This window comes from Anser anser, assembly GCF_964211835.1.
Source record: "Anser anser genome assembly, chromosome: 6".
Lineage (NCBI taxonomy): Eukaryota > Metazoa > Chordata > Aves > Anseriformes > Anatidae > Anser > Anser anser.
In genome coordinates, this window is record NC_139726.1 from 34,571,202 (window position 1) to 34,597,943 (window position 26,742).

The following is a 26,742-nucleotide window of genomic DNA, read 5'->3' on the forward strand; positions in this document are numbered from 1 at the left end:
TAGAGCAGCATCCGATGGAAATGCTCTCTATTCCTCTTGTTGAATGTATGCATTCTTGGGAATGAATGCAAGAGGTGAAAGAGAGCAAGCAAGAAAGTATCTGGTTTGTGCTTCAGCTGTTAGAAAATACTTTTCAAGGGAAGGTGGACGTTCTGGGATATTTCTCTTCCTAAAATAATAGTATCTAACATCCCTTTAATGCACAATATGTAAGCAGGCCCTGGGTGGAATGCTTTGATGGATGTCAGGTTACAATATGTCTTCTAGGCGTGTTGAGATTTTCTTCCTGAATAAAAATGAAATACTGAATTTAAGTATCACTATGATATTTTGCCTTGGCTCCCAAAACATAGCTCAAGGTGTGAATTCCAATGGTAAGTTTTGGATTTATTTGAACAGACATAGTGCTTGGCACTGCAGCTGCTAGTGGAGCACAGGGGTAGCTAAGTGCTAGGTGCTTCTCAGCTGAGATACCTATGGTGATATGAATAGCTCTGCTGGATATGGCAGTAAATGCTTCCTAAATGAATGTATCTTGAACAGTGTGGCATAAGCTTTAACCTCTTCTGCTTCAGTGTGCCCAACAGTAAAATATTAACAATACCTTTTAGTACCTCTTAGTATCTTTCCAAGAATAAATGATATGCTTAATTTCTGTAGTTATTTTAGGAGAGCATGAGAGAAAGAGGCAGTTTCTCAATTCTTTCATTATCATGATATGTTTGACATTAAAGCACTTTGTTTGAAAAAGTTTAATTTTATTAGTGCATAGATTCAAACAACTTAGAAACAGGCACATTATTCTTACTCTGTAAGAATAATATTCTCCCTGCTATTATTCTTGTATTGTTAGAATAATAATAGGAAATATATTTTTTTTGTAAAAGAAAATATACAGAGAAAATATACATTTATATTTCACCAAACACTTTGAAAAAGGCTGCCAGCTTTTCAGATCTAAGTGTTTAATATCATTGTTGTGTTCTCAACTCTGTACCCTGAGTTTATCCATTTCTACTTTATCCCAGCAGACCTGTTTTCATTCAGTGAACAACAGGACAGGCGTTTCTGAGGTTGTCTTACTTATTAGTTACTTGTATTAACTCTACTTTATGTACATCCTCTAAGTTTTCTAATTATGTATGGAAAGTGGGTTTTAATATTTAAACATTTTAATATACAAATGTCAACATCACTGCTTCAAAAAAATTAGGAAGGAATGGATAAAGTAGTAGCTGTAGCAGAACCTCCAAAAAGGCTAGCAACGCAAACATTAAGCTCCTACTGTGACTTTAACTCATCCGTGCAGTTGTGAATAGGTACTTAAAGCAGCGAGATCAACTTGTCTGCTACAGAATCAGGTAATGTAATTAATGTTATCCATAAATTGCTTTTATTTACAGGAAACCATCTGAAAAAGCGTTTCTTCCTGAAGTTTATCATTTGACATTTAAAATTCTATGAAATAAAAGTAGGAAACGTTAATATTACACCTATAAATGGTGTGTGTTGATGTCCTTGACAGACATTTCCATCTCAGTTCAGAAACGGGAGTATACTTAAAAGGACACAAATTCTGAATTTCCTTACCCTTTATCGTTTGAAATGAAGAAAACTAACATTGTGCTCACAGTTCATGTGTTGGCCTTTCTTGATTATTTGGGGGTGGCACTGAGAGGAAGAAAAAAATATAAGCATCCTACCTTTCCATAAACATGTCAAAGGAAAGATTAGCCCAAAATGATATTTTACGATCGTAACAATCTGCAACAGCCACAAATAAAGTCTTGCTGAAAATGTCAGAGAAAGTGTTATTCTAGGATAATCTATCTGCTAGATACAACTGACATTTGATAGTTTAACAAAAAATAAAACTGCGTAGTTTGAGCCAGTGACATCCTCCATCTCATCTTACTTGGTGACTAGAGCCTGGAGACAGACGAGCAATTTCTAAGTCCCCTACTGGCACCAAACTGTACTGTCCTGTGGCTGGGAAGTCTTCTAGGGGAGGTGGACCCCTTCTCTCTCACTAAAACTCTGCTCCACTCAGCCAGAGGGATTGTGACTGTTTAGTATAACATTGCCTTGTGCTTTACCAAGTCATTAGGCTAACAGGGAGCTCCCAGGGTGATGTCTGAGCACTGCAAATTCTGTCCCAACTATTCACAAGAATTAAGAGGAGGATAAGGTAGGTTTGGGATTTTCTTTAGGCCAGATCCTTTCATGTTGATTGGCTTTCAGGAATAACTCATCCAAAATCTTTCTTTGTTGTTTTTATAACAAGATGCTCAGATATTACCATCATGAAGAATAGCAGCTTTGTTTTATTATTTGCTGGCAATGAATTAGCCTGTTCCAATTACTGCCTGTGCACTTTACGTAACTACAGAGCCACGTAGTCTGTGGCACTGCTCTTTGTTTGGGTAGTAATATTGCACTGAAATCTGGAAAATAGTTTAAATGAAGCATCTGCTTCTGATTACACCTTATTCAAATAGGGCCAAGATTTAGCTTGAAATTTAAAATCGTGTACAAGCCAGTAGTGAATCAGATTAAATTCCTGTAAAGCAATGCATTTGTGGGAATTACAAGCTGGGTATGATAGTATACTCGTTTTCTTACTGTGGGGTGTTATCGTACTACAAATTGCTTTAAACTTTCACAATTGACGTTGAGGTAGACCTGAGAGAGGCTGGGGCAATACTTTGCTCAAGGATGATAGTGTTATCAAAGCCTCTGTTTGGGTATAAATATTTTAATAATGTAGTATTTCTTGTCATAGAGAAAAGATGGCTAATGAATACTTCCCCTATTTCAGCTGCTTGGCGAAGCTCCCTTTTTCTTGCAGCAATGCTCATTAGCTTTCTGGCCATATGGTAGTGGTGTATAGATTTCCCTTTTATTCCATCTATTTTCTTCTTGCTGCAGAGACACTCGGCAAGCATGGGTTAATAATGTTGGGCTGAGTCGGTGTTCGCATGCTGCTGCCCTTATATTTGCAGTCAGGCCCTTGGGAAAAGGGTGAGAAGGTGGAGTGAGTCACTGCCCAAGGCACCATCTACAACATCTTCTCTGCAGGCAGGTTTTACAGATAGTTTGTCTTTTGGCAAGAGAATCATTGAAAAGAACAAGTGAAAAAACAACCAGCTTTCACAGCAATAAATTCTTCAGATGAGGTGGTTTAGTAGATCTGCCTCGAGTCAAGGCAATGCAATGGTGCTGTCTGTTGACTGTCAGTTTTGGAGCACTTGCATAGTCTGAACAGAAATAAAACTCTTAAGCCTTTCAGATCTATGTTTCATGCAGTACTGGCAAGCAGTAATTGAAATAGGAGGCACCATTACGTGTTTCTGAACACCAGAGAAAATGGCAGAGTCAAAGCTACTGGGGACAGCTGGGTGGGGAAGCACAGGAGACAAGAAAAGCGCAATGTAGTCAAACAAGGCATAGAGGACCTACTTCAGGGTAAAGTTGGCATAATCTAATAATAAGAAAAAAGAAGGGATGTTGTCTGAATGTTGTATTCCTTCTGTTTGGAAAGCTGTGCAGGTAGCAAGGATAGTCAAGTGACACTGGTGATTACTGCTGATGGAGAACCCAATGCAGGGACTTAAAAAATCGTGAGAATAGGGGGTGATACAGCCACTCTGGTGGGTTGTTAAGGGTTGAACTTTAGGAGAACTGGTGAAGCAGTTACAGACAACAGTATTTTTGCTGTAGGTGTGAGTTTTTTTTCTTTTTCTTTTTTTTTTTTTTTTTATAAGTTCCTTGCACTGAGTTTATGAAGTGCTCTGGGAGATTTGATCTAGTAAGAGATTGTGTCATGGCAAAACTTATGCTGAGGAATTGGATGTAGCTCAGGTCTGGCAAAAACACTGATTCTTTGCTGCTTTTGCTATCAAGTGCTGCTAAGATGTTCCTGACAAAGTACCAAAACACCCTTAACGAACCTAGATGTGTCATCTCATTTGGAAGAAGGCAAGAAGGTGGCAAAATATCAAGACTGTACTTGACAGTCTTAAGTCTTCAAAATTTTCTAAGAAATCCTGCAGGGAGTGGGACTTTCAATGAGCTTCTCAGTACCTTCTGATTAGGTTATGCCAGAAACACCTCCAGCTCTCCTCCTTTGGAGTATGTGCTAATGCATGAAAAGTCAATGAATGCACTGACCAAATGATACAACCTTTTAAAACAGTCCTCTAAAATAAGACTGAAGCCTACTTAAAAAAAAAAAAAATCAAGAGAGATTCTGGATGTTATTTTCCTTTTTCACAATTGAACCCTTAATACAAATTATCTCTTTAATATATAAAGCCTGACAAGTTTACTCAGTTTTCTAACTGAATTAAAGTATTTTGCCTGTTTAATGATGTGTGGCTTTTGTCTTTTAAAATGACTTCTATTTATAAATGCTATTCATAACTTTCCTTTAAAGAAAACAAAATGCAGAATTACTTCTGGACTGCATTTCTTATATTAACAAAAAATAAAATGGCTTCTAACTTTACATTTGAAAATTTGTTAATACTTTGCATGCTTTTGATCAAGCTAATTATTTACTGACAACAGATTGCGTATAAATGGTTAAGGAAAATAGCATTGGGACAGAATGGAGGGTGGTAGAAGATACAAAAGAAATAACTTGAGGTCATCAAGTTCTATATGTAATCAAAAAGTGGCTTCATTTTGTCACTTGTGGAAGATAAAATCATTCATTTATGTTCATTTAATGTGGAAAGCTTGTAGTTGCATTATGGAGTATAGAAAGGTTTTATAGAGGTCAGCTGATAACAAAAGCACATTTACTTAAAAAAACCTGTAACGATCTTTAGCTAGAATAACTAATTTAGGATAGAAAATCCAATTTTTGTTTGTTACACAGCTATATATTGAAATTCATTTTGTTATAGTGTATTAGACTTTAATGTGGTATACTGTTGTTGAATAACTCCTTAAGTGTGTGACCAGTGTATTTATAGTCTTTTTTGTTGTTGTTGTTACAGGCTAACGTCATTTTAAAAGATTAATATGCTATTACTTCCTACAAAGCTAAGCACTAGTCTGATCTTAATCTGTCTACTCTGGAGCAGTTTGCATAAAAACACTGGTTGATCTTTTGTCTGTGCATTTTCTCACAGGTGGTTAGAGAGGAAGCAAGTGCTGTAGAAATCTCTTGTGCTTTCTTGGTGAAGTTTGAAGGTTTAACATTTCTAGGTGTACTATCCTTTTCCCTTGTTGAGATAATGCAACAGAAGTAGGGACAGAGTTTGATTTTTATTTTCGTATCTAGCAGTGTCACTTTTTTTTTCCTTTGTGTTCTTGCTTTAGTTCGAAATCTAATGCAAAGGAAATTGCAGTATTAATAACAAATATTAGATTTTTCTTGGCAAAATGTTCTTCATGAGGGAAATGATAACCTGAAGAAACTGGAAGGGACCAATCTAATTTGGCTTTATTATGGCAAATATCTAAGGGGTATTTCTATTTTAGCCACATAAACCATACCTCTTACTTTTTCAGCAAAAGTCCATTTTGAGTCAAATTGCCCATTAGGCAGGAAAGGAATATTCCTTCTTTCAGGCGCTCATCCTCTGCTCGCGTGTCTGAGAGTACACAAAAAACGCTGTAAATGATGTAAGCAACATGTTCAGTCTTTCTTCCTTTGTGTCGAACTGATGGGACTTGCTCAGTGTATCTCTGCATAGCATCACCACCCAAAAGAAATCGCAGTGACTTTCAGAGCATGCATCTTTTTCCAAGCAGGCCTGGGGGAGTCAGTCGCTAAGTAGTTCAGGCAGAGAATCCTGATCATTCAAAAGACCTGCAAAACTCAATTTCTTAAAGTTTTACTCTTTTGCATTCTTCTTGAAGTCTATTTGTCTTCTATCTGAGCCTGCTTTTCATGTTAGAGTTCAGCCAGATGTTCTTTTTGGCACTTCTTTGCACTGGATGTTGGAATATTTGCTTTTTCAAATATTCACCCATGTGCCACTTGTGCTGTGAGGAAAGCTTTCCCGATGGCTTCCTACAGGTGTTGAATAATTTCAGTGAAAAATGAAACTTGCTGAATTCCACAGTCAGTTCTAAGTACATAGAAGAGTTGCCAGTAAGGGTGACCTTTTCAGAGACGGACTTTCAGGGAGTTTCTCTTCATCCATGCAGCTTTTCAGAGGCTTATTTGTAAGATTTCATTATCTCTTTAAAATGAATAATAAAGATTGATAACATTTTAGTAACACAATACTAATAACCCTTGATAAAGATTGATAATGTTATTAACAGCAAGATTAAATAAAGTAATGAGGATGTGGTCATCAGAAAAAAGAAGTCTTTAAAAACAGTTATTTTGGACATCAACACAATGATGTTTCTTTTTTCTGATGTCATCTTGAAGTCTGTCTTCTCAGGACTTGGCAATCAACTAAGTTAAACTGTATTCAATCCTGTAAAAACGTCTCTATTATTATTCCCTACTTTTCTCCTTAGGCTATGTGTTCTACAGGGTTTATGATACTCAGTGGTAAAAATTTGCAGTGAGTTAATAGAATGGAGGGTCTGTGCCTTTAAAATGGGGCTTTCAAGGAGAACAAATGGTCTTTTTTTTTTTTTAATAGCTTATAATGCATGAGATGTTCATTTTTGTTATGTTTTAAAATGCTTTCCTAAATATGACTTGAAACCAGCTTTGATTTAAAAAAAAAAAAAAAAAAAAATCAAAAGCATGAATAGAAGTCCAAAACTTGGCATAATTGTTTCTGTTATTTTGGTTTGGAAAGGAGTGATGTCATCCACTTGTTGAACTACATGCAGTGCTTATCCTTCATAAATGTTCTTGATATGCTACATGTGACAGTTTTCTTAAATCCCAACTTTCCCTATTTAGAAAGTAGACTTACAATTCCTTTAGAGCTGCACAAGATGACAGTCCTCACTTTAAAAATATCTGCTTTTAACTCACTTTTGTATAAAGCCTGTTGCCGTGTGCTCCACTCAGAGAATCAAATAGAAATTAATCTGCACAATAAACTATTCATCATGAATGTGTCAGCTTCCATAGCATCTTATGGATTTTAAAGAGGTGTTTTATAAGCTACATTATAAAAGATATAATACACTTCTTCTGAAAGAGAAAGCAGAAAAAGATGTTCTTTAAATGGTGCTGTTGTTGTGAATTATGTACTTACAGTCAGACAAATCCACTTGCTTTTAACATCCATGGTTTTGATAGTGTCAGTTCTGCTAAGGTGAAAAGGTCTGTGCTGATGGATGTGATCGTGAGATCGGAGCCACTTCTACTAAGTGTGTCTTGAACCCCTGCTGAATAGGTGTGGTGCGATGGCAGGGGCACCTGAAAAACCCACTGCTCCCTTTTCTCTGCTGAACTGCACAGAGCATCAGTGTTATGGAGACCTGAGCCGTGTCGCTAGCTCAGCCTGTCCACTTTAGAATGGGTCACTTCCCTGCCTGTGCTATGGCTTTTTTTGAAGGATAGAATAGGGAAAAAAAAAAGTCACAGATCTCGCTTGTCAGTGCATTGAGGTCTAAGATTGAAAATCAGGACTGGAACTGATGGGTAATGAAACATCCTTCTGTGTGTACCGACATTGTAACAACATCCCGCATGTGGAAATACAAATTTTGGCATTCACTGGCACACATAGGAAACGAATATCATGAACTAGAAAGCTGAACATATTCTTTTTCATCTGGGGTAGCAACCTACGTGCAGACAGATGCAACAGGGAGTGTTTACACTACCACGGCCATATGGTTGGCTTTAGGGAACTAACAGCTTTACCTCTGAGTTGAAATACAGCCATAAGATTGTATAGTAAAAGCAAGTAGCATCAGTAGGGAAAAATGAGCTATCTTTTACAGAGGAAAAGCGTGCTGAATTAAAGTTGTCAAATTGGTGAACTGACCTTTGAGTTGGAGAAAGGGAAAGGAAAGAAATGTTTGCTGCTGTGGTAGCAAAGTGTTTGGAGTTTTCTTTTTATTTTTTTTTAAATTTAAGGTTTTGTTTTAATGCCCATTTGAATTGGGTCTGACTACAGCTAACTGTAACATCTGTAGTACAGTGCTTCTGGTGGAAGTCCCCTCTGGAGGGTGGGTGGGAGCAGCCTTGACAGAGAACATCCAATGGCTTGGCACTGCATTAAATATTTGTTAGGCTACTTTAATAACATTGTACCTTCATCTGTCAATGTAAAGGATGTCTGAATGCTCTCCCTGGCTTCATTCTCCTGGGTCACCTTATTTTATCGATGACCTGTGATGAATTGTTACGACATGAGGAAAGGTGGCTCTCTCGCCTGTGCTCCCATCCCAACTGACTCGCTGTGGCATGCAGGCATGGAAGTAGAGCAATGCAGGAAAGTGCTCCTCACTTACACACCACAACATGCACAGAAATCTCATCTGGCAGAATTACTTGGGCTTATTAATTGGATAATTAATCTGTATTCCCCCTCTCGTTTGCAACCAGAACTTTTTACAGTAAAGAATTGTGGCATTATCCTGGGGCGCAGACTTGAGAGGGCTATTTGTCAGCACTGAGGTAGATTAGTATCTCCAGCCAAAACAAAACCTAAATCTTCTCTCTGCTGAAGCTAAACATGAGAGCAATATTTCCATGTGCAGTGTGGGAGTTATGCTGGAGACCTCCGTAGTTGTTTAAGGCCAGAGAAGAAGACGAGTTGTTGAAAAGTAAGAAGAATGTAGTATTTCTTATCATTTTAAAAAATCTTCAGTGTCTCTAGTATTGGCAATTGTGTGATGAATGAGGATACTGTCCTACAAATCATTTGCAACGATAGTGGTAACAATGGCTGTGATAACCTGCAGGGGGTGGATTAATCTGTGTGGAAGCAGGAGGAAAGCCACAAATGTGTGCCTACCAGAGATACAGGCACTGTTCCTCTTGCACTGTCCCATTTTTTTCTAAGTTTTGGGCAACAAATCCTCTCTTGTCAGAGACTGCTTTTGCTCAAAATAGCAGGAGCCTGTGGATGGAGGTCTCTTCCAACCTGGATGATTCTGTGAAGTGTTGACAGGGCTGTGGTGTGTCTGGCCTCCCGATGACAGAGAGCGATGTCCCTGGCTGCCTGGCCAAGCTGGCTCACTGGGATCAACTGCCTGGCCTCTCTGAGAGGCTGGGTGGCACAAATATTAGGCTAGAGAAAACAGCTGGCACATTGGTAAAGTCCTTGGCACTGCCAGCTGAAGGAATGTGTCTCTCCTCCTTGACTGTAGTTTAGCATGTGGACATCTGTGCCAGTCATGGGTGCTCAGGTGTGTTAGCCAGCAGAATTTACTTCCAGGAGCTGGAAGATGACACATTTTTCCTTCTAATGTGGAGCTTGTTGTAGTGTTCAGGTGCTTCTCTTGGCCTGAAACCTTGCTATTGTAGCGGGGGGTACAGGTCAGAGGGTTTGCACAGCCAGCATGCTGCTTGGGAATCAATTCCAATATTGTTTGATCCCTTTTGGAATTGAGATTTATCTGTCTTAAGTGAGATCCAGAGTCTGGATGGTGGCTCTGAGACTGCCCGGTGCCAGCATTTGAGAAGTGATTCCTGGTGTCTCCTTTTGCAGAAGCTTACGCTTCAGCAGTTTCTCTCCTTTCACTGCTTGCTCATGCCAGGTACCTCTCCACGCTGACTTAATTTGTCAGCCTGGAGCTGTGACTTTGGGGACCCCAATGTGGCTGCAAGAAGGCAGTTCTCTCTCTCCTATCTTAAATGGTCATAAGACCAAACCCAACTAGCAGTAATGATGTGATGCCAAATAAAGCCAGGCATTTATTGAGATAGAGCAGGCACAGATAAATCCCCTATCTATTTCTTCTTTTACTATAACAGATAGATAACCAAAGAAACAGATTTACTAATCTGCTTTCTAATTACTTCGAATATCAGCTGTATATATGTAGTGTTGTTTTTCAAGCTGCTAAAAATCTGTATTGCACAGCCTACTGTGCAGGTCACGTTGGAGTCCCATTCTGCTGTGTGCTGCAAATAGAAGATGTATTTATTGCTCAGCCCCACAATGCCATTTGTATTTTAGCTCTAACACTTCAGCTGTAAAAGATCAGATAGAAATGTTGCAGTGCAACTTAAAGATTGTTCTTTTAAAATTTCTACTAGAGACAGTTACATCTCTAATGCATCTTTCAGCTGCTTTTAATATCAAATAAATCAAGTAGTATTATGAAAATTACAACAATATTGCAGGAGGGTCTTTGGGCCCAAGTTGTTAGCATGTAGCATTGGAAATAGACTAATCTGGTTAAACTTTAACATAAAAATAAATTGTGTTTGCAGTTTATTAAGACACTGTTCCTGGGCTGATACTGTTCATTGGTAGCATCCTTCAGAAATGATCTTTATGCACAGCTATATTTATTCAATAACATGGCCAACTGGAATAATAATAAAGCATTAATGGTAGAAGAATCTGTGACTGTAACTGTGCAACTCTGTGAATATTATTTTCATTGATTTATTTACTTATTTTTGCTGCTTAGAGCTTATGCCCTTGACCTCAGGAATACACAGTTTTCATAATATGTCTGATCTTTGAGTCATCAACACCATAACAAAGAATTACCTTGAGCTAAGAAAATGTAAATCAAGTGGAAAAGCATCAGCTGGTCCTGATCAGTCCACGCTGCATACATTGTCCCACACTGATGGGTTTATAACGATGATGCTTTTAGAAACAGCTTTTCCACCAAAAATACCAAAGGTGTAGCAATGATAATCTCCCTCAGAAGGGCTCCCCAGGTGATTCTCATTTTAAGACTATTAACAGTAATTACAGTGAGTTATTTCTACACTGAGATTGCTGTTCTCCACACAAATTCTAAGCTTAATGAAAGTTTGGTGAAATCTAAGTTTTAAGATCAGCAAAATCAAGAGACTGTCAACACAGTGCTTGCGTAAAGCCCAAATGCTAGCAATGTGCCAATGTCAGTACTAAGCTTCTTGCGTTGCCGAATCAGCAATCACTTGTAGGTACACAGAACTGATTTTTAATTTTAGTTTATTTTTTTTCCCTCGCAATTCCCCTGCCTGTGGTGATTGGATGCAATGGGGGTATTTTACCTTATCAGCAATGTTGACATAACTGCTAAAAATGAAATGAGAACCCCTTCATTTCCTAGTCAAGTTTAGAAGGACCTTTCGCTGATGTGGGAGGAAGCTGAGTTAAGGTCTGATCTTTTATGGGATTCTCCAAATAATCCTGGCTATTCAGTTGCTGCACTTTTGACTTTTAGCTGAGTACTGTACAGAAGAAACACTGGTAGGAATGGCTGGATTCAAACAGTAACAGTCATAGCTAAATCTAATTATAAATATTGAAATTCTAATTCAATACCAGTAAATTAATTTAGCCAGTAAAGCTAAAATCCATCAATGTGTGGTTTTGAAAAGCACAGTCATTTCGACGGCTTGTATTTGATATCTTTTTTTTTCCAGATGCACATTTTGTCAGCTCCATCACACCCTGTTTGTTATAACTTCTCATGTCTCAGGTTAAATCTACCATATCAGCTGCACTGATCAAAAAATTGAGTGCCTAAAGCAAGTGATGAATGCCACTGTAGCAAAACTGTCACCACTGCTTATTTGGGGAGGGAGGGAGAGGAAGCTTGCTTGAGACGTGCAATCCAGGCAGACTAATCTGTTATTTTGGGTAAGCCAGGGTAATTTTTTTTTTTTTAGCTTAACATATTTAATATTTCATAATTGAAATACACAGTAGGCAACATCTCATACAGGAGTAGAAAAAATATGTGTACACACTTTTTATTTAGTGGAATGAAAATATCTCTGAAGTAGGGCAGTTGAATATCAATGTGCAGATCTGTCACATTTTTCGTGAACTTTAGGTGACAACTTATGTTCAAGACAAAAGCCCATGGCTGCTTTTGTTAACCATCCACACAGAGCTTTCAAACCTCCAGTATCCTTCAAGAGTCTTTTACAGAAGCTTATATGAATGACTTGCTATTAAATGTATAAGAGTTACTAAAAATATCCTCTTGATGTGACTGGAAGAATCAATTTGTCTACCACAAGATCATCCATATCTGAGTCAAAAATAGTTAATTTCTGTAAATTTTCATGTGAATATACATTCCTGCTGTTATTATGTGCATTGTATTTGGGCTGGTAGAGGGCAGCAGCCACAGGAAAGCAAGCTCTGAGAAAATGAACAATTTGAGGAAACCTCAGTGTTATTTTCAAATAGTTTGTTTGATGACTTCAACTCTCCCTATTTTCTTTCTGCCTTTTTTTTTGTAGAAGCAACCTTTTAAAATGAAAGTTGAGTAACATAAAAACAGGTGCCATGTTCTAATACCAGAAACACCTTGTTTTGGCTGGTGCTTAACAAAAATAAAAATAGAAAAGAAATTTCCGAACAAAGAAGCCCATTACCTCAGGTTTTCTTGGAGTTGACAGAACAGCCTAACTTGGTAACTTGGAGCTGACTTGCTTCATCAAACTGATGGGTGGTATTTGGGCACAGCTGTTATGTTTGCCAGCACAGCACTTCTACACACCAACATCCACTTTTGCCAGGTTAACTTTTACGGTTTATTTTGATTAGCTTATGCAAGATAACTTCGCTTGTCAGTTGAGATTTTGTCATACTAGCAGTTGTAATATACAATAGTTGTAATACAATACTTAGTGCATCATTTATCAAAGTTAAGTTCTGCTTCATAGGGTGGATACCTACACCCTTTTCTTTGAGAAATGAAAACTGCTCTGACATCCTAATGCAATCAATTCAACAGCCGTACACATGGTCTAGGTCGCTTTCCTGTCCCTCTTCCCACCTAAACACTAGTACTTACACTGTTAGTTTCTAGCCATGTGAAACTATTCATAATTTTTATAATTTGTTTAAAAACAACAACAAAAAATAACCATCTTCCTACCTGATAATTTCTACCTGTAATTTCGTGCCTAGATTTGTGGATTTATCACGCTCTGAGTTTTGTTCATCCCTTCAGCTGTAATAATATCTTTTTCATTTTTTCCCCTTGTTTACATTATTTCACCCACTTTTTCTCCCGAGATCATCATCTTGATCCTATTGAAATATGAAGCATATGAAGGAAGTTACTTGCCTTATTTTCACTGCATGATTTATCCTATGCCTAATAAGCATAAAAAGTTTCTCCTTTCATTTATGTCAGTCTTATAGAAATACTCATCCCCCCCCCATTGTTTTTCCTGCATTTCTTTGCAGCCCCCAGCTGATGGTGACTCCGGGCATTTATCTGTTATCCCTACGTGGCATGACTTATGTGACTAGCATTTCAATTCAGTTCTTTTCTACTACTAGCTCCTATTTAGCCCTCATTTCTTTCTTGATGTAGCTATTCATTCACCTATATCTGAAACTTCTTCCCATAAATGATTTTCAGAAGCAGAGGGATGGGACCTGCAGGTAGGACCTTCAGGTTTACCACAGGCAAGCCTTTGAATTCCCAAGTCTGATTGTCTTTGTAAACTAGTTATCTTAGCTAATGAACTTCTTTCTTTTTAACGTAACATCCCCTTGCCCCAGACCTGTTCTGTTTAGGCTGTGCATGGTATGACTGCCTAGCTGATAAGCTATTTCCACGTGGCTGATAGGAGATGCTGCCTGTACCCACGCTCCTTCCTGCAACTGTCTTCCAACAGTTCAAATCTGGATGCTGTATGTGTGGTTTCAGTGTCAGTGCACCAACTAAGTCAGTTTCACTGGATCTAATTAGTTTCCACGAGATGCTGCATGATGTGGTTTTATTTTTCCTGGTCCCAGGCTGGTAAGACCGCGCGTAGATTTTATTGGCTTTGAGTGCAGGGCACTCTGCACCACTTCATAACAGATATTTAGAGATCAAGTGCAGGTATTTAGATTTTTGTAGGATGTCTTACAAAGATGGGCATCACTTTTGTTAGTGGAAACATGCTAGGAACTTATCTGAGGGACCACTGCAGACCCATCCCATGCAGCCTATAAGCATAACGGTAAAGCAGCACAACAATGAGATGTGAGTGCTTAAGGAATAGGGGGTCTACAGGGAAGGATCAGTAAAATATTGATTTTAATTAGTGCAACTAATTTGTTAAACAATCACACAAACTTTTTAATGAAGAAGTGTACATCTTTTCAGACTAGTCTTGATGTAATCTGAATAAAGGCAGGTTGCTCTGATGATTATGGATCTATGATTTACCTGTAGGTTGCATGACATGTGAATTAATAGTTTAAAAGCAAATTAGGTGATCAATACTACAGAAAAAGAACAGTCCTGGGAATGACCTTTATGGGGGGAAAAAAAAATTCAAAGTAAAGAATTATAAATTATGAAGTGTGTTTTCAAGAAATTCTACTATCATTGGGGATTCTGTGGTTATTGAAAGCCATGGTAATGAAACCAAACAATCATGCTAGGCCACATTAAAAGCCAGAATAAAGAGTTCACATAGTTTTTAAATATGTGGTGTTCTGTATTTTAATATTTTTCTGTGGATGATGATGGTAAACAGGTGTGAGTCATTACTGAGGGCTGAAGAAACACTGGTCCAGCCTTAGGTGTACAGTTTAGAGCAGCTATTATAGAGAAACCAATATGAATCCTTAACCCCTCTTGAAGCCGAAAGCATAATGTGAAATCCTGACAGGGATAAAAGAGGGAATGTATTAAAGTTGCTTTCTGGGTTTATCTTTGCAGTTTAGATTGTTCCCATGTTATCATTTAACACAATATTAGAAATTAAGTATCTTTCTTGCATTCAAAATTAATATGTGCTTTTTGAGGGATGATTATAATGTGACCAAAAACATTAATGTGGGAAGTAAACATGGATCAGGAGAAGTTTATTTTTAAGCTTGAATGAATACTCTCCTCCCTTTCCCTCCTGCCCCCTTTTAAATTATTTTGGTCAGTTTCTCAGCTATGTTGATGCATTAATCAGAGTATCTAAAGAATTCATTTTTGTACAGGACAATGCAGACTATGTGAAAAATACAATACTCCATCTATTTTGTTGCTACATTGCACAGGGATACCCCAGCAATTTTTTTATTTTTTTTAAACTAGGGATCTTGCTTGCGTCTAGGTTATTTTGGGAATGGGGAAACGGTTATTGTCATCTGAAAAACATCATTTGTTGTATTTGTTTTCAGTCCACCACAATAGCCCAAATCCTTTTCATCTGCAAATGACCCAAAATAATTAGGAACTGAGAAAACTACATTTTTTTTCCCAGGCAATAAGTGTTTGGTATTTTTGAGTGTAATATCGTGAAAACAATCTGTTCTACCTGCAGAGCCATGTTCTTCTATTTAGATACAATTTGTGTTGTCATTTATTTTTCCAAGTTTGCAAATATCAAGCAGTCTCCTTAAAGAATTTGGCTTCTTATCAGACTTGAGATAGAGATATTTATCTTCTGACATGACACATTAAAAAAACCCTTGAAAGTATATTGACTGGGGTTGCTTTGCAAAATAGCTTGATAGTTCTCCCTTTGAAAGGATGGGAAGAAGGAGATGCTATCAAATTGTTCAGTGGAATAACTCATTAAAAAAATATGTTTAAAATGGAATGAGCACTTAGGTGTCTTGGTTTTAAAAAAAACCAAAACACTATTTGGGAAAGGGATATGATCATGTTGTTATTGCTTCTAAGAAAAGGAAAAACTGAAACTATTCTTTCTCTTGAACCTGATTTCTTCTTTTTGTTCTGCCAGAATACTAGTAATTTTAATTTATTTCTGTACTCTGAAACATATTCTTCTAGTCTCCAAGACAGGCATGCAGAGCTCTTTGTTTCCTGCAGGATGAAGTATTGATTTAAAACGTTTTGATTCTTTGTCACTTGTCACCCATATATTGCGCTCTTCAGGTGTATGGGAATGTATGAGGGAAGAATCGGGCAATCTTTCATCATCTATAAGCAACATGACACTGCTCTGTGCTGCGAGCAAGGTCTGGCAGAGAACTGACAGCTCTGCGATGGAGTAATACCTTGGGGGAGACCCTGGGCCTCCTCATGGTTATTAAAACAAGAATGTCAAGTTCATTACTGCATTTCCTGGCCCTGGGGAGGGGTGATCGGGAATGCCAAGTAACAGGCAGCAGTGAAGTGGCAGTCAGAGAATCACAGAGTCATCTAGGAGAAGACCTTCGAGTCATCAAGCCCAACCATCAGCATGACCTGCTGAGTCCCATCGCTAAACCATGCCCCTTAATGCCATGTCCACAAATCTTTTAAATATTTTCATGGATGGAAACTCCACCACTGCCTGGGCAGCCCATTCCAATGCTTGACCACCCTCCCTGTGAAGAAATTTCCCCTGATGTCCAATCTAAACTTCCATAGGTGCAACTTGAGGCCATTTGCTCATCCTTTCACTCATCATTTGAGAAAAGAGAAAGGTTGCTGGTGGTCTTCCAGGTTGCAGCAGGAGTGATGTTCAAGATGCGCAGTGCTTAGGATGGTCTTAACGCATAGGCTACTTTCTGGCCAGAGCAGGTGGACACAGCCTGAATATGTCACCCATCGTTGATACTGATGGGTATTGCCCGTCTTGGAGTGCAAAAGCAGCACTTCCACAAGAAAAAAAAATGGTAAGGAAGCATTGTCCCTGACTGAACTACTTACTGGCTATTTTCTTACAGGGATGATTTTTTTTTTCTTCCCCTCTCCTCTGTGTTCCTTATCTATGACTTTTTTTTCCTTAATCTTCTTAACCTCAAGGGAAGCTGGGACATAAGGACAGCTCTCATGTACTGAGTGTTTTCTTTCCTTTTTTTATTTTTTCCCATTCAATGTTACCATTATTTCCTTCTGCTGAAGCCAATGAAAGAGTTGCTGGAGTTATTCCTATGCTGAGCACCTTTCATGTGTCCCCTACTGCCACATATTTTCAAAGTAAGAAATAAGAAAACAATCCATGTTTCTCCTCAGAATGTTTTACTGCCCATTTTCATTCCACCTTATTTCTTTTAATGTTCCCACTTTAAACCTTTACGGGCTGAGCCGTATGACCTTAGTTTTTCAGTGAATTTAAATGATGTGATCCCATTAGATTTTGTGACAGTAATTTGAATTTTTATTTTACAGTGTAGATAATCTAAATGTTAAAGGTTTTGTTTTAAGTAGGAATGTAAAGTCAAACTGAAGCATTCTCCTTAATAAGAAGGTCTCCCGAAGTGCAGAAACAGATAAATATATAAATGGAAGAAGTACGAAGTCTAATATAGAGTATGTCAAAGTGATTAGAGTAATCTTTGGAGGTTATTAGCAAAATCATAGCTACAAATTAGGTATTTTAATACTGATTTGGCCTACTTAAGTCTTGCATGTAAAACAATGCGATGCAATGCAAAACTTGGCAACATCTTCCTACCTAGTGTGCCTACACCTTCCTTGTTCAGACTTTCTTTTTACCAAAACCATATCACGAAGACAAAAGGCAATTCAGAGGATCACTCACTGTTTTGCTGATTTTGCTGAGCGCAGAGGATAGACACCCTCTTCTGTTGATATCTGAAACTGTTGGGTGTATTTGACGCAGCAAAGCAAACACTGAAATTATAATAGCAAGCTGAAAAATTGTCCATTCTGTCCTCATGGGTAATGTGAGAATTGCTGTCACTGTTAACTTCATCTGCTCCATGAAACTCAGATAGATGCCTCCAAGGGTATTTTTCTTCTCACATTTTCCTTTCAACTAACTGATTGTTAAAGGTCCTGGGGACACCCATGAAGTACACCAGTTTGGATTGCTGCCTCAGAACCGTAGGAGCTAAGCACAAGTGCTGACATGAAGACTTGCCACTGTGGGTGTGTAGGGAAAAGAATGGGGATATGTGACTTGCAAAAAATAAATACTGCAATTCTTCTGTAGTCTGTTCCCTATTAAAAACATACCCTGCTTGTTAGCAGAGAGGGAGTAGTTCTCGAGATTGCTGTCTTACAGATGTACTGTCCGAAAAACAATTGCTGCCCACTGTGGGAGTAGAATGCTGGATTCGGGCATAATACTTTGCCCTGCCAATAGCTGCAGAAAGAGCTAGAGGAGTTGCAAAGTGTGCAGAGGTGGCTCGTGTGATATCTAAGTAAGGTGAGGTGAGAATGGTATAACCCAGTTTGGGAGGAGCTGGATCATAAATGCATAATCTGCCTATGTGGTATTTTGAAATCCAAAATACTTAGCTTCACAACAGAGTACAACATTGGACAAAAACATACAAAACTTTTTCTGGCATTTAATTTGATAAGGTGCTGGACAGCTACAAACTAGAGCTTTTATATATGGAAATACAATGACGTTTAACTGTGCAGGGGTGGGGAATGGGAACAAATACAGGTAATTTAATGTTTTGGGGAAAAGGAAATAAACATCTTTGTAAATGGCTAATTGCTATTCTGGGTATTTTTAATATAAAAACAATTTGGATGGGTTTTCTTCAAGAGAGTGAAATTTCATAAAGTTTCTGAAGGGAATATTTCACAATAAGGAATTACTTCCATCTCTGAATATGCGCTATGCTCTGACCAGTGCGTTAACATAAAAACATCACAGGTAAGCTACCTAGCTACTCCCATTATCACCATAACAATGGTGCATAATGATATTTTCCATTTATATCTGGATTCAAAACACTGAATAAGCTATGAGAAAAGAACTCAAATATCATTTCTTACAGTACAAGAAGAAAAGAGAAGGACACCCAGAAAACATTCACAGGGAAAGTGAGAAGGACAATACCTATTATTACAAGTGCAGCTGAATTGGTGTTATTTTCCCCTTTGCGACTGTGGAAATGCTAAGTACTGTATTAAAAATGCCTGGCAAATCAACAGCAGCAGCTAGCAGTCTTACTGGTTATAAAGCTGCTCTAGCCACAGCGACTTTAACTCTTAGCAATCTATCCTGAGCATTCAACCTATTTGCTGAAGTGCAAGACAGAGAACTTGACTATTTTACTGAATCATTTCTCTGTACTACCATTACAGATCCACAAGATCTAAAGCCTGTATACTCTGTTTTGGGGGAAAAAAAAAAAATCACTCTCTGACAATGTCTGTCTCAGTTAGCATGCTGAAACAAAAAGAAACAAAAGCATTTGTCTTGTCCTTAAGATATAGCACGCGAGTTCAGCTTTTAGACAACATTTGGATATATGATCAGTTCAGAAGGGGGAGTTGCAGGAGATCAAACACTAATCTTCAGTGTTCATCTATGGGTTCCTTGCTAAGCACTCATATTTGCTAATGGTGTCTGGGAAAAAAAAAAAAAAAGGAAAGAAAAAACACCACTAACAACAATATAAACACCCAAAACATAAATATTCAATGCCCAGAGACCCTAGCTGAGTAACAAATTTGGATTTGGTTGCATTTTCAGATGTTGTGTGCCAGGCTATGTCACACTGGGGGCCTTCTGTATCACTGGACTTTGTGTTCTGTCTACTTTTTATTCTGGTAATGTGTAAACTATAGTGTCTCTCCTCTTATGTGTTTTAGCTGCCATTTGGAGAGCGCACTCAGAACTGCTTGGAAATAGCACTGGGAGGAGAGAGTTCTGTGCAGCAGCGAGACATTCGGGATGTCCAGGTGGGTGTGTTTTGGAGTGCTGTCTGCCTGTGCAGCCACCTGAAGGTCAAGCAATGATTCAGAAAGGTACTATGAAATAGTATTTTATTCCAAATTCAGCATTGCCACCTAAAACCAAAAATATTAATAGTGGTGGGAAAAAAGTCTAAATATTATCCATTGTGAAACTATTTAATTTACATTATTATGAGAATCAGCCCAGTAGGATGGTATTTAGCTACAAGTAGCAGCCAGAAGTAAATAATTCTCTGAAGCTTCTTTCCTTTGTGCCTGTAATTACATCTACATTATGGCTAAAGGAGTACATCAAGATTAGAGGCATTAGTGTTACATGAAAGAGTGGACGTTATTGGAAAGGCTTCTGTACTAAGGGAAGAACCATTTTCCAATTTCTTTTCCTTCCCTCTCTCTCCAAATGTATATCTCTTCTAAAATATATATATATACTAAGGCCTACTTTGGACTAAATGGATATTTGTGCTTTCCTTAACATCTCTGCTGAAACTTCATTACTATGTTTTTTTTCGGAGGAAATGAATGGTAAGTAAAAGTAATGCTTCTAAGGCTAATGTGGTGATGTTGAGTCTGGTAATTGTTGAAGTAAACCCAAGTGCTGGCCATCAACAACACATTGGGATGGCTAAAACCTTGAAAGTCTTACAGGCTGTATGCCTGCTCTGGTTAGTGTTGTAGGCTGCAGGAAGGAAGCATCAAGTGCATGCTGCTCCTACAGAATTGCTTTGCAAAGGGCAAGGAATGCTGCCTTCAGAGTCACTAAAGAGGTATACATGGATGGGCCCTGCAGGCAATTTCTAGACCATGCCCTCAGTGGGCATGACTTGGTGGGATGTTAAAAAGCCAGTGCTGCGTGAGCAGCACACCGAGGTGCTGAGTGTCTTTGGGCAGGAAGGCCAGGATGCTCTCGAAGGTTGTCCCTGACCGTGAGTGAAACCACCTAATTCTTTGTAGTGACTTGCTTGAGAATGATACCCAGCAATGAAATGTTCCAAATATGCCAGGAATTAAAGCTGCTGAAAACCTGTGATTCTTAGCCATGCAGATCTTGAGCAGGAAACTGAGCTGAGAATTAAGTACGTGGCTCTTCATAATTTGTTTGTGGCTGTAAAAACATTCAAAGCTGGATTGAGTGTGTCTTTATGAAGTGGTTCATATGATCTAGAAATTCTAGTGGAAGTTGCTTGACCTTGTTTTTCCTCATGTGAAAAGGTAAGGGCAGATGCCGCTGCTCCCCCAGGGGGTGGTGGCTCCACTCCACTGATGACAAATTCCTAGGGACTGGAAGAAGCTGAAGCATCGTTTGATTTTTGTGGTTGTCAGAGTGGAAACATTAGGTATCTGTTCTGAGGGGAGTTTCTCACCACACACAAACACATCTAATGGACATTTTCGTTTGTATCTCCACTTTTCCTCCATACAAGGAAAAAAGGGCACTAGTGTGCCCAGATAGATGCTGTATGATTTCTGCCATTTCTGCCTTCCACCCCTCCCCCCCCCCCCAGTCATGTGTAGGTTTGTCTTTTTAGCTAGGATTTGCATGGGAGGCTGTTCCCACTTGATACGTAAACCATTTCAAAATTTCAGAATAGGTACACAAAAAGTCCTTTTCTTACAGATTTCTTCAAGGACATAGATGAACTTAATATACAATTGGCTTGTTATCTTTCTTTAATAATAAAAATCAAAAGCAGCTTTCACTGGACCAAAAAATTACCTGTTGTGTATAGGGACATGAACAGATACCCAAAGACAAGGAATAAATGTTGTGATTTTTATGGCTATTTCCCATATAGATATTTGCTAAAGTACTAAAACTTTTGAAGTAATACACACATCCATCCCCAGACAATGAATTGACTTAACAATTTTGTTGCTGAAATGTCTCGCATTTACGGCATGAGGTAATTATGTTTGAGTCTCTGGGGAAATGGATTTATGGTAATGTGGGAAAGAGAAAGTTAATTTGATTATCAGACACGAGATCAAAAGACTTTCACTAACGCAGAAGATGGTTGCTGCCTGCTTGGAAATGTCTTAGACTGTATAAACTGAGAGAAATGTAAGTCTGAAGCCAAAAGACAAATTTTGAAAAAAATAGTAATATCATTGTTATTAATTTTCTAATATTTCTTAACATGTTCTATCGAGTTTTATAGCTCCATAAAACATACACATGAAGAGAGTTGAGTGACTTATTGAATTGCTTGTTTTATTTTTCCATTTTTTAAATCTATATGTATAGACAGGCCTTTGTCAGTGGAAATAACAAGAGGGCAAGAGGTCCAATTTAGCATCCTAAAATTGGAGGAGAGGCATTGTCTAGCCTGTATGCTTGTGTTGTGTGAGATTACACTGTTCCTAGACAATTCCAGATAGATGGTTATCTCCTCTAGCTTAGAAATCTAATAGAAGTGATTATTCCATAACCTCCGAGTAACCTTTCCTAGGGTATGTCTGCAAAGGGGGTTCTTGCTATTTATTGCTGTAGGGGTGCTTCTACTATTTTCTGGTATTCTGGGAATTCAAAAGTAGCAAACGTTTAGTTAATCTCTTTTTCACTGATATCCTATGTACCTGATGTGTGCCATTGTCTCATGTTCATTGCAAGTAGTAACAAAGTTGCTGTTGGAATATTGGTTTGAAAAATTGGAAGTACATGGATGTTAACGTTTCTGTTTGTATCTTAGGTTATAAAAATGAAATGCCTGTTGTATTCAGTTTAATTCAATTTATCAGTTTAGAAATGTGATAAGTGTTGTTATAGCTCATCATTGCTTTTCTCTGGCTAGGAAATGTTTCAAAGATGTTCACTGATAAAATATTTTACAGTCTGATCATTTTAACATTGGTTAAATATGCCAGCAGTGGAGAAAATTTGGGGATGATCAACAGATTAAGGTTTTGATCAACAGATTAAGGTTTTTCTCCACATCATCTCGAATTAAGTCTAACTGCAGTTTTAACTTCATTTGGGACTTCAAATTTACAGCAGCTCCCCTTCCATTATAAATTGCTTTCCCAAAAATACTTAGTGCCTTTTCATTTCTCATATTGTGTCAGTCCTTGTTTTTCATCCTGGATTTAATGACAAGCCTCATTTATGGAAGATATTAATAAAATGGCAGCATCTGTCTTCTTTCAGACTTGTGGAGCATTTGTGCTGGCAGCTTTCGAGTTGTCTTAGAGCAGTCACTTGTTTAGGCTGCTGAGGACTGCCCAGACCACTGCAATCTGCACTCCACTCTGCTTTTTCAGTGTGGCATTACTTTTAATTTTATTTTTTTAAGTAATATAAAAAGGGAAATTTAATTGTGCATCACTTTGGACATGAGGGAGTAAAATGTCTTAGACAGTAACCAAGAAAAATGATAAACAGTGACATTGCTTGTTACAGGGAGAGCTCTTGAGAAGGAGCAGGGAAAAAAAACAGGAATATTTAATTTTTGAGGCTGTTTAAAATCAGAGTTGTTTGAAAGCAACGTTTCTTTCAATGAACAAGTGAAAACCACGAACATATCCAGGGAACAAGGACAATTCATTCCCTTTTATTCCACGATAAAGAACTAGTTTGTTTTCTGATTCCAAAATCTCACTTCAAAACAGGAAAAACTGATAATTTGTCCAAGTCAGCCTGTGTTTAAAATGACAGGGAATGGACAGCATTCTGGCTGCTGAGGTTCTTTCAGGAACCTTTGGCAAGCCATATGTTGACACACTCTATGGTGTCGCCCAATGATGATAAAAGAAAGAAGCATCTTGTCTGCAGGAAACATTGGGCAGGATAACAACAGGTCAGGGCCCTTCACTGTTCCTTGAAGGCAAAACTGCCCACACCACCTTCATCTGCCACAGGGCATCCTAAAAGCAGCCTGGGCTTGTTTATGTTTGCAGCCTTTCACTGAAATTTAGAGCAAGGTGATATGCACATCCCTTTGGGAGCAGTTGGCCACTTCAATCCAGAAATGCAATTTCTTTCCACTTAAACAGCTCGTTCTGAAGGCTTGAGCTACAGAATCTCAAATGTAAAACCTCAGTGGTGCGGGCTGTCATGTAGCTGTGACCGGTACTGTGGCTACGTTGCTTTAATTAAAGTCTACACCAGAGTAAGCTGCCAGTAGTATTCATCACTGCAAGATTAAAGTTCGTTTATTAGGTTGTTATTGATGGAATTAAGCTGACTGGCTGGGAGCAATTCAGAACTGAAAGAATTAAAATATCTGTGATACAAAGAATGCAAAGGAATCACTAGTAATATCAAAAACACATATACTGAAATAATAGGATAATGCTAATTTGACTACAAGTGGACAGAAAAGATGAAACTTTTAATGTGATGTTGCCTAACAGCATCTCTAGACCAGCAGATGGACAGCTATCATACCTAAGGTCAGCTGTGGCCTCAGGAATCTTGCCGGCTCTGGTAAAGCACCAAAACAAATGTCAGACAGCATTCAGGAACGTGGGCTCCTGCCGGAGACCTGTGCGAGATGGGTAGAGCTGCGGGCTGCTTCTCCTCTGGGAGAAGGGTGCAGGCTGTGAGGGAGATGCTGGGAGGAGAGCTGGGCTTGGGGCCATTGCCCCCCAGACCAGAAGAAGGACTCAAATTGTTCTATCGTCTGCTCTCCGCTCCTGGCTCTCACCAGGTCGCCTGAAGTACACAAAATCAGAACACGGTCAATCGTTTGTTTTTTAATTGTTTTTCTTTCTTTTTTTCCTATTCACGGCTGTCTATCTGCAGGTGATCTGTAACTGAAATGTCACGTTTGGCAAACTTTTGAAGCCATCTGGTAGTCGTGCAGGGAGGACGGGAGGTGGGGTCGGGGTGGTGAGGCCGTGCTGCGCGGAGGGCAGGTTTGCCACTGAACCCAAGTCAGGATGTTTGTCGCATCAGCTGGCGCAGGGGTGGTGCGTGCTTGAGAAGATTTCCAAAAAGCCTTTGCTTTTTTTGGGCTGAATCATTGTGATTTTGGTTAGCAGACTTTCTGATATGCTCTAGAAAGATGTAGTTATTGCTTTCTTTTTTTCCCCAGTTTTTCTTTTTCCATTCATAGTGATTAATGCCACTGGCTTTTCACAATCCCTTTGCAATGAATTTTAGTAAAAGAAACTCTGCTGGCCCTGTATATGAATTAAACTTCATATTAAAAGATTATTTAAAGGATCTTAGGCTAAGGACTGAACACAGAGCTTAAACTCCAAACTAGCATTCATTGTGAGTCACCAGCAACTGCATTTCTTCCTCAGCATGAGTCATCCCACGATGTGCTTTGAGCTGTTGGAGCTTAGTGCTGTCACCAAGTCTTTCTCCTCCCTACACCTTGCCAAGGTCTACCTGGCCACTCCTTGCTCTGAGGGTTACTGGCAGCCTCAGCTGTGGAAGAAGAAAAGGAGGAGGTGCTGTCACTGCCTAACAAATACCCTGCTCCCAGGGGATGTGGCTGGAGGGGAAATAAATGGGTATTTAAGTACTTTCAGTGTTGGGGTGTGGCTGAACAGGAACTGTGTTGAAACCCACACTGATCCCCTAAAGTCTGGGAGACATTTTGTCTTTTTAAGAGAAGAAAATGTTTTGTTCCCCCTTTCCTCAACTTTCCTCAAGTTCCTTTGATACCTGTGGCACAATTTTACAGCATCCCTGGTAAGGAAAGAACTATTGGCACTGATGAGAACAACGCTGTCTGAACCCTGGCCTTGCTGCCCCACAGCTATTACCATTTTCTCCCTTCCCCAAGCCATAACATGCTCTTCAAATACTTTTCATGTTGAAGAGCAAGACAACTTTCTAATTGCATTTTGATAATTATACCATAGGAAACCCCATGTATGGCAGTGTCTAAAAGAACAGCAGCTAACAAAAACCTTTGTAAGCTTAACTGAGAAACAGAAAATGGTGGGTAGGCATTTATCAGCACTGTCTCCTGTAGTTTTATTCTATTAATGGCCAAGGTATAATACAGCCCTAAAATAGCTGATTCATTCTTACACTGCTGTTTGAGAGATGTGCAAGCAGCTGCAGAATGGGACACCAAGGGCTGGCTGCTGCTGTCCTGAATTCAGGCTGGCAGTGGGGAATCGTGCTGATTTTCAGCCATAAGTGGGGACAGAAAGGGAGGAACCAGCTTTTTGAAGCTTTTTGGCTTTCCCTGAGGATGTAGGGAGGCATATATGATAGAAAAAAACCCTCGGGATGGAGAGAATTGGGGCTGAGAAGGGATTCCAGGTTGCTGTTCTTTTTTTTTTTCTTTGACCTAAGTATATCTTGATTTCGTGATGCTTTCAGTCACTTAGTCCCTTCTTTCTAGCTCCTCAGCCACCAGTGGGGAAGGAGAAGGATACATCTCCCTCCTGCTTTATCTGTATCTCTTCTGAGACTCTTATGCTGAGAGATTACAATAGGATAAAAAAAAAAAGTGGGAAAACATTATTAGCAGCATACAAGCTATGTTTGCCTGAGGAAAAATGAATGCTGTTATTGTTTGTTCCGAAGCAGCTGATGCCGCTTTATTTTCAAGATTTGTGAGAGGCAGGAGGAGAACAGGTTGTCCTTTCATGGCAGGCAGATACAGCTTAACCGCAGAGAAAGCATGCCTACATCTGCTGGTGGTAAAGGTTTATAGCTGATTTGTTGTGATCCATTCACTGAGCAGAAGGAAAAACTTATGTTCCACATGAAATATAGTGTATGCACTTTTGATGCAAATAAAAAGCAGAAGCTATTGATCATTGCTTTAAAAAAAGTTTTCCATTTGGATTGAATCTTGAAGTGCTCTGCAGAAGGACAGCTCTCTCACATGATATTAGAGCACTCCACGAGGTAAATGTGAAATTCAAGTATTGCAGGTGCACAACAGGAGTTGTTGTTACTTGTAGTCTACTCTGGACAAGTAAGGAGTGGAAAAAAATAAAGAAATGTGTCCTGTATAACACAGGATGTCTGTCATAGCAATTGAAATCAGATCTCTGCCTCAAGACTTGTGGAGGTTTCACAACAGCAGCTCTTAGATGGCCACAAGCTAAAAGGATAGTCCCTCTGTGCATCTTCTCTCTTTTTGGGTAACTTCTTGTTGACCTGAAATCCTGCAGGAGAATCTC

At 38.8% G+C, this 26,742-nt stretch overlaps 1 protein-coding gene across 3 annotated transcripts in view; it reads left to right on the forward strand.

Annotated features, from left to right (window-relative positions):
- The window catches only part of LOC310902057 (uncharacterized protein), a 351,736-nt gene that overhangs the window by 196,724 nt on the left and 128,270 nt on the right, over positions 1-26,742 (forward strand). For 2 of the 3 annotated variants that reach the window (XM_083842962.1, XM_083842961.1), the window contains exon 5: positions 19,543-19,698. In XM_083842962.1, coding sequence (XP_083699088.1) covers positions 19,543-19,689 — 147 coding nt within the window. In that variant the 3' untranslated portion in view covers positions 19,690-19,698. The remainder of the gene's footprint in view (positions 1-19,542; positions 19,699-26,742) is intronic. The other variant, XM_083842963.1, reaches the window with a different exon arrangement.